The 8,832-nt window shown below is 39.9% G+C and overlaps 1 protein-coding gene across 1 annotated transcript in view; it reads right to left on the bottom strand.

The window, feature by feature from the left end:
* Positions 1–1,256: 1,256 nt before the first annotated feature.
* Positions 1,257–8,832, bottom strand: part of dcc (DCC netrin 1 receptor) — a gene marked incomplete in the record, with an annotated part of 396,097 nt that continues 388,521 nt past the window's right edge. The window contains 1 exon segment of the mRNA XM_032540171.1: positions 1,257–1,558. Within this exon segment, the coding sequence (XP_032396062.1) occupies positions 1,469–1,558 (90 nt within the window).

Below are 8,832 nucleotides of genomic sequence, written 5' to 3'. Positions count from 1 at the left end.
TTTCACCGGCTTTATTCACATGAGTTTTTTTTTACCGATCTTCAGATAATTTGATTGACACGTGGATGGAAACTAGGTACTGTCTTCATTTCGCAGACTGGGATCTCTCTTCAATACTGCAACTAGCAGGGGGCGACGCAATGCACTGAATGTGACATAGATACAGTGCAACATGACTGAAGGGGTTAAGACTGAATTTGTAAAAACACGTTTCTCAAAAGGACCAATCACCATTTACCATATAAAGTCAATCTTCATTTGTCCAGGATGGGATGGGTCATACCAAATCTGAATCCAGATTTCTTATATAAGAAATGTTTGTTCTACACTGATCATCGTACTGCTTTTCATTGACTTCCAGTCCATGGTTGAGACTCAGACAGACTTGAACAAGGAGCAAAAGCAAAGAAGGATACAATAAGTTTTCCAAGACGAGAATTTGGCAACGACACAGGTCCTGGTAGGTAAAGATTAGAGTAAGTCTGGGTTAGGGAGAGTAAAGGCTTGATAAAGAGCAGCAACAGACTGTGGGTGTCTATAGAGGTTTCTATACAGTCCTGTAAGAGTAGTCAGCTGGATCAGATCCAGGCGATTCAGAGCGGTCAAGTAGGTTCTTACACTGCTTCGAACTGGCTAAAATCATCATCATCATCATCATTAATCCCTTTTGTTTTTTGAAACCTCGGAATCCAGAGGTGAAATGTTGCATGGGTTCTGAGTGAAAGTAGTTTTTTTCGGAAAAGTAGGCATGACATGCCAGAGAGGATCACCTTGCGTCACCGTGACAGGCCACCACCGATCCAGGTTAGAAAAATGTTTGGTTGAAACTTTGGTGGTTGAGGATGCGTTTTCTATTTCTCACTTTAGGTTCTGTTGGCATTTTAAACCACACACACATCCTTGGAACTGCACAAAGTTGGAATATCCAAACAAAAACCAAAAGGAATACTTCCAACAGCGATTGTGAAAACTAAATAAGCTACAGTAACCCAGTTGTGCATAACTCAGCAAGGATGCTAATAAATACCACAAAGAAGAGAAACAGGAGGGATCTTATAACTTTGTCTTCTTCTTTGTGATTATCCCATCATCCTGTGTCATTAAGTGGAGGCGCTAGGCATTGGGTTTTTTCTAGTTTTGTGTTTAAGGTTGAAGAGTCTAGATGGGTTTCACTTTAAACTCCTAAAGAAGCCCCTCCACCGTTGTCCTGTTCTTAGAGTTGATGCTGTGTCGCTGGGGCTTTATCCTCTGTTCTGATTCCTTTCTATCCTATCCCGGTCCCAAATAGTGGACACTACCTGAGACCAGTAGAAACCAAAGAAACTCAACCCAGCACAGATGTAGGTCTGATTCCAAAGACGCGTCTTCAAACTCAGATTGACCAGTGGCCGCCCCTAGCATACGGACAGCAGGCTTGAAGAAGGTTTCCAGACTGGACCAAGGCTGAGGGCTGGGCCGGTGCCAGGGGTTAGAAGGCGGAGCCGGTAATGGCGTTGAGCTGCTTCATCAGGCCTTCTAGACTGGCCATCTGCTCCGAAAGGTCGTCCTGCTCATAAACCTGAAAGACAAAAAAAATAACCAAAGGTTAAAGATAAAACCTGCCTGAATAAGGTAAAAGGACCTTCCCGCCATTTGCCAGAGTAACACCTTAAGCTTAACTTAGCAAAATACTTAGACTAGAACACTAGAACAACCATGACGGTCATTTTGACCATTTTGAAATGTATACAGTATGTGTAATAACTTTGCTGGTTAAAAAAATACAATCCTGCTGGTACCTGACTTCCTAAAATAATCTATATTTTCATTCAAAATTGTTTTTATACACATAACACAAAAGGCAAATAAAATAAAATCACTTTTACCTATTTTGGCCATACACGGCCATATTGACCACTCAGATTTTTGTGGTATTTTTCTTTTGCGGGGTTGAAGATGCAAATTGGTTGCTTAGTAACTATCAGCGTCTCTGTCAGAGAAAAGTGTAAGCATATGCTTATTTTTTTTTAAAGTGTTGTAGTACAACTAGCAGGAGACAGGTTATAATTGAGGTAAGTTTGGAGACACTACTTTATTTAATCATTGAATTGATAGCCTACATATTTTAGTTTGATCTCTTTTCTGTGTTGTAGTTTGTAGATGGTCCCTAAGCTCTCTGACTGGTCTCTACTCAGGAACTAAACACAGCTAAATTAGCACAACTTTTATGCATTCTTTTCACATCTCCTGCAGTCAGATTCACTGTGTTCACGCAGAAGGATACACTTCACATGGAGAGGCACTTTTAATGACATTTTGAACATGTTAAGAGGCCCAAGACAGGTTTAAAACTTGCCCTGTTAGAGCCTGTTGGGTGCTAACTTCAGCAGGAGGATAACTTGGTGTAGGCAGCACCGATTGGTTTAGTTTTTCATTCTACTGACAGACCTCCACATTTACAGACAACTGAGCTACGTGTTGGAATCGACTGGATTTCTCCTTTAAGTGTGACAGCAGGTGGCAGAAGAATGCTTGAATCCTGTTGACAGCATGGTTGACAGGACTTCAGAATTCAAGAATAATACACCATGCGAACACAAAGTGGGTTGCTATGGCAGAGTGGAGCTGTCTGTATTTCTGCTGGTTGACAGAAAGTGAAGCAACTGCCGAACCAACATTTCAAAATATTATGAATACCGTCACTGAAAACCTTGGCAAAAAAATGAGATATTTGTGTCTTGATACGTTTGTAAATTAAACTCGGAAGACTTTCTAGTAGCAGAGCCTCAGCAACTACCTAGGCAGCAATATAGAAATAACAGATCAAAACCTCTGCATTTTCTTTTTGTGTGTACACACAGCACTCGGCACACATGATGGGATTTGTTGCACAGATGGAATAGAACTACTATAATATTGGAGAGTGTATGTTAATATTTCTGAGGGAGCAAGGTCATGTGCAGCAGCTGTAGTTTTAACCCTTGTATCATATTCGGGTCAAATTGACCCATTTCAAGTTTTTAAAAGAAGAAAAATGGTACAAGTACATTTTTTTTTTACACGAAAATCAATGGCGTTAATCACATTTCTGTGTTAAACATGTATTCCTGACTCAATTTAGAAAATTATTCTGGATATGACCATAAGAATGATCACATAGTGGAGTTTTAACATGATTTATAACCTTGTGACAAAAAACGAATCACACTTCCATTTTTAATTGTGTGCTCGTAGAGACTGATTGCATTCCCTAAACATGTATGGTATCTCGATTGAGATAAAGACAATATTTGTTTATAGATTATGAAGTAAAATTTTATTCCAGAATTCTTTTTAAAACCCCAAATAAGTCACGGGTCAATTTGACCCGAGGGATACGAGAGCGTCCCAAAAATGAAGACAACACGAGGGTTAAGTGAGTTCTTTTAAATAAGCTTTAAGCTTTTTTGTTGAGTGGGTTTAAAATCAGTTTGTTAAACCGCATATGTAACGTCGACCCATACTCACATGCAACTCGTGCAACGCTTGCGCGGCACATAATGAAGGTTACCATGACAACAGTGGCAGATTTAGCATTTTAAGATCTGAGTCCTTTAAATTAAGCATGCAATCAAATGATTGAATTTCCCTATAGGAATCAATAACGTATCTATGTGCCAGGTTGGCTCAGTGGTAGAGCAGGTGCACATGTACTAAGAGGTTTATGCCTTGAGGTTTAGACGCAGAGGTCCAGGGTTCGAATCTGACCTGGGATAATTTCCTGCATGTCTTACCCCCCTCTCTCCCCTTTCTCACCTAGCTGTCCTATCAAAAAATATAAAAAGGCAGAAAAGCCCAAAAAATAATCTTAAATAGTGGCCTCTCAGCGCCAGATATGATGCAAAAAGCACCCTTCAGCGTGTGCATGGAGCGCTTTAAGATGACGAAATATTAATAGCAGCAACGATAGCGAGTAGTAGGTAATCCCGATTAGCTTGGCTGGGGTGGTGAATGGCTCGAACAACGCGGGACTTTCACCCAGGAGACCCAGGGGTTTGAGTCCTGTTCTTGTCACGGAACGATCATTAAAAAACCCCACCTACCTACTTTTCCTAAACCCAACTGTCCCGTTCTTGTTGCCTTTTAAAAGCCCACCCGCCATCTTTTCTTAAACCATCAAAAAAGCTTCCGACACTGCCTAAAATATTGTTATCAGTATCTGCAAGTACTGGAGTTTATGCAACAATTCCATACCACCGTATTTAGCCCCAAAGAAAATCTACTTGAAAGGAATTCATTTTTACAGGGATGGTAGTATGGTAGTATACAGCTGTTTAAACACATTAAATGATTTGTATATTTTAACACATTTGTATCAGATCGGTACTCTGTATCAGCCGATACAGTTCAGGTATTGGAGTTGGGACGGAAAGAAATGGTATTGGAGCATCTCTAACATATGCTGACAGAGGTTCCCGGATCTGGTCGTCTCTCTAGCTTTACATTTTAGTCATTTTTGACCCCCGCTGGAATCAGTCTGCTCGGTCCCTCGGTGTTACCACTGCACGGAGACGCCTTTACAGAGAAAAATGAATGACTGGCGGGATGACAGCGGATTGTCCGCTGTTGTCCTGGCGAGTTGTGAGGCTTGAGGGACCATAGCAACGGTTTGTATATCCGGTTTCCCTATTTGAATGACGAATACATTACATTTGGAGAGTTGTTTCCTCTCACACCGGTGCAGGGCCGTAGTCTTTGACGTGTAAGTGCCATTTCTTTGCTGAGACTAGAGGCGCTGTGAGGCCACACCACTGTTGGCCTTTGTGGCCACTAGTTCCTCTGCGTTTGCCTAGTGTGTCTGCACTGTTACGAGTTGTTGCCGTCGTTGGTCTGCATGCGTCTCAAAGGACCGGACACACTGACAGGAACGGCTTCACGTTAATCCTGCAGAGAATCCGGGATCGCTGTGCTCGCTCCGGCATGCTCGCTCCGGCATGCTCGCTCCGGCTTTACAAACCTCTGAGCGGGCTTGCCTTAAGTGCCTCTAGCTCTGTGTTTGTGTGTGTGTGACAGTCAAATGCGCATCTCTTACACACTCCCTCGGTCTGTTTTATTGAGCGTGGCCTTCATGCAGAGTTTGTCTCTGCAGGTGGGAAAAAAAGATATTCAATATCCTCCTCAGCACGCCATGGAAAACCAATGAAGGCCCAGCGGAAATATTTCTCACACTTAAATTGAAAGGCTTGTGTCAATGCCCCAAACCTTCTCTTTGTACTCGTACTGTATTAGCACTGTAGAGAATCGAGACACGAGACCTTCACTATACTGCACTCATCCTGCATTCACATCGCTGCAGAACTCCAGTGAAAATTCACTATTTATACAGCATATTTTCATTGATTATTCAATTGATATATAATTTCAATAGTAAAAAATTTACATTTTTTACCCATTACAATTTACCTAAAGCCAAAGGAGACAACGCCAAACTGCTTGTTGTCCAACCACAACTAAAGTTAAAATGATCAGTACTTTCACATACAACCGAGATAAGCGGAAAATCCTCCTTTCTTTTGCTGTCATTTAACCCTTGTGTTGTCCTCGGGTCAAACTGACTTGTTTTAAAGAGTTTTGTATCAGAAATATGGATTTCTTTCAATCAAATTCCCCCAAAATAACATGGATGATTCCATACATTCTTCAGGTAAAACGAATGATTACTTTCATAGAATTTTTTGGGTGTTGTACTTAATCTTATAGAATTTTAATTCCTTTTTTTTTATGGTTTCCAAACAGTATTCAGAATAAACTTTGACATCTACCCATCTGAGATCCACTCAACATCCTCTGATCTTAACTAGTAGTCAAAAGAATTCATAGTTTCTGCCTTTTTAACTAAAAACTTATGTATAACTTGACATAAATGAGGTTTGTTGACCATAAATTCCAAGAATAAATGTAAAACCTGTTATTAAACCAGCTCTGTTTTTTTTTTTAAAAAGAGGCCAAAAGCTGCAAAAAGTGGCAAATGAATCAGAAAAAAGTCACAAAAGCATTGAAAAAGCACAAACAAATATTCATTTTCAATTTTGACCTGGAAGGACAAGTTCATGGTTAACGGGAAGACAACACAAGGGTTAAATAATTGATTGATTGACTAATTGTTGGTTTTTGTAAAGAGTAGAAGTTTATCATTAGAGCTATAATGCGTGATTTTATTACTATTAGTCGATTCACAGTGTATTTGTAGCCAACAATTTTGATATTCGAACAATTATTACTCTAATTTAATATTCTCTAGTTCCAGTTTCTCTAGTGTACCAATGTGCTGTTTTTTTTGTTCTTTTATATGATTGTAAATGGAATATCTTTGGGTTTCTGATTGGGTTTCAAAACATTTCTCACATTTCACGACCACACGTTGAATTCGGACAAATTGTGAATATAATCAAAATGTTAAATGCGAATTATAATAATCATTAGTTGCAGCCCTAGTTGAAAGAGTGCCGTTCCGTTCCGAAAAATGGAAATTTACCCATTTCGAATAAAATATGTTAACTTATAAAAAAAAGAAATTGAAAGTGTCTCCCATGACTTCATACTTCATAAAATTATTGATATATGTATACTGGAGAAGCTGTGTGAATTCGTTTTGATAAACTTGGTTTGTACTTTACTGTATATTTTTTTCTCAAGATTAAAAAATGTCAATTATTTATCATAAGGGTAGATCCGCCAAACGCCAACGATGACAACAGCTGACCAATATTTGTCACATTCCCGATCTATGTTTGAAACAGTTTTTTATTTTTAAATTCTGACAACTCTCCGAGATGTTCAGCTTGCCACTGTAACCTTTTATTTTGAAATTGAAGCATTTGCACGGCATGTCTCCCTCCAGAGAGGCCTGGACCTGCTGACCTAGATTTGAAAATATAGATACCAGTCTGGTCCAGTTAAAGCTTTTAACCTGACCAGAGAGAGGCGTGTTGGATCCGCTTTCGACCGATTTCTCCCTCAGGACAACTTAACCTCCAGTCATTTATAGATTTTTATATCGCCCCCATTGAACACATCAGCGGGGCGCGATCAGGACACAGTAACAGTTAAGAAACATCCTGAATCCAGCAGCAGCCACGTTACCAGTTAAGACAGTGAGGTGATCATTTTACAGTCAGAACATATTTCATTGATCATCCATTAAAAGCTTGCTTAATATATCTCACATTGATGCTTTACAGGCGTATTGTATGGACACTTTATTACACCAACAGTTCTTCCAAATGACACGGAATATGGTACACGTACACTGAGTGTGCTCCAGATCCGCGTCAGATTTGGGAAGTGGAACATTTGACTCGTAGTGGCGTATCAATACAATGATCAATTTTCCAAATTCCAGGATACGCTGTATAATTTGCCTATTTTATATCATACCATTTCATCCTCTATCAACTTTTGCAGTTTTTTTCTAGTGGTCGGTGTATCTTTCTTTAAATACAATTCACAATCGTGCTCATTCCAGATCGTTGTTCTTATTAACATGTGGAGTGTATAAAGTCTTTTCCTCGTCCTTTTCTATGCATTTGGTTTGAAACGCCAGTGTGGCTTTTCAGTGACATAAATCTCAGACTGTGGAGATTCACATCATAGGAAGAAAGGGGACTTAACAGAAGCTGTACGGTTGTCCTTTATCCGTGTAATAAACAGAGTGTGACCTTCCTCTTTCACTCTGAATGAGGCCATACAATCTCATCTAGAAGCCCCACACTGCCAGGTACTTTCCATCTTCCGAGGACAAGAAGGTTTCCGTAAAAATCATAAGAAAACCCAGTGACCTCCTGATCTCATTTGTTGACACGTAATAGCAGAGTTTAACCGAGTCTGAAAACTCTTCATCAATGGGATAACCCCCCCCGTCGATGCAATGTGTTTCCCTCTGATATCCTGTTATCTCTGTCGGCCTGCCGACCTGGACTCATGCTCCTCTGTAATCCGTCAGAGAGTCATCCCAACGCGAGCTAATGCGACAAGAGCACATGTGAACTCACTTTCATTCTGACAGATACGTTTACAGCTCTTCTGTCCACATATTCCAAATGCTTTCTCAAATTGGACCACCGCTGAAACGCAACATCCCAAACTGCTACGTAGCCGGTGCAACCCAGAGCAGACGTTTCAGTCCAGGAATGAGCAACAGAGTTAAAACTGAAGTCAGGTGATAGGCCATATTTTTCTTACTGCCATCAAATTCCATGAAAAAACGTCAAACATTCCATATCTTTTTATATGATTAACAAATTCTGTGTGGGAACTCAAACCAACAATAGAGTGAGTACATTGTATCGGCGTGTATCAAAGCCTGACAAATCTTCTTCCTCTGTGATATGAAGCTCCGATGTTTATTAAAAACTATTAAAAATATGAGCTCCATTCGGTACGTTTACATGCATTCGATACGGGTTCTGTTGACAGCATTTTCCATATGGATATTCCAAAAAACATTATTTTTCTCAAAATTCAGCATTTTCCGATTAAGACTTGGGTTATTCTGGTATTATACAGATTATTATTTATTAGAGGCATTATTTGGACATGTACACAGCGCATTCGGAATATGCGTCTCATTCAGAGTTTTTACCGCAGTTTAACGCGCCCACATTCTGCTCATTTTCAGATTCATAACTGTATTTTGAGGTTGTATCACAATAGGTTTCCATGGTTTCATTTTGTAAAAACTATTTTTGTTGTACTGCACATTGCTGCAGATCCTGTGTCCACCCTGTGTGTTAAGGTCTCTGTTTTAGCTCCAGAGTGAGACATCTTACTTCTATACTATCTTTGTTGGGAGCTGCACATGCTCAGTAGCTCGGT

This window comes from Etheostoma spectabile, chromosome 16, assembly GCF_008692095.1.
Source record: "Etheostoma spectabile isolate EspeVRDwgs_2016 chromosome 16, UIUC_Espe_1.0, whole genome shotgun sequence".
Taxonomy (NCBI): Eukaryota; Metazoa; Chordata; class Actinopteri; order Perciformes; family Percidae; genus Etheostoma; species Etheostoma spectabile.
Note: the sequence above shows the minus strand (reverse complement) of the source record. Positions and strands in the feature narration are given on the sequence as shown.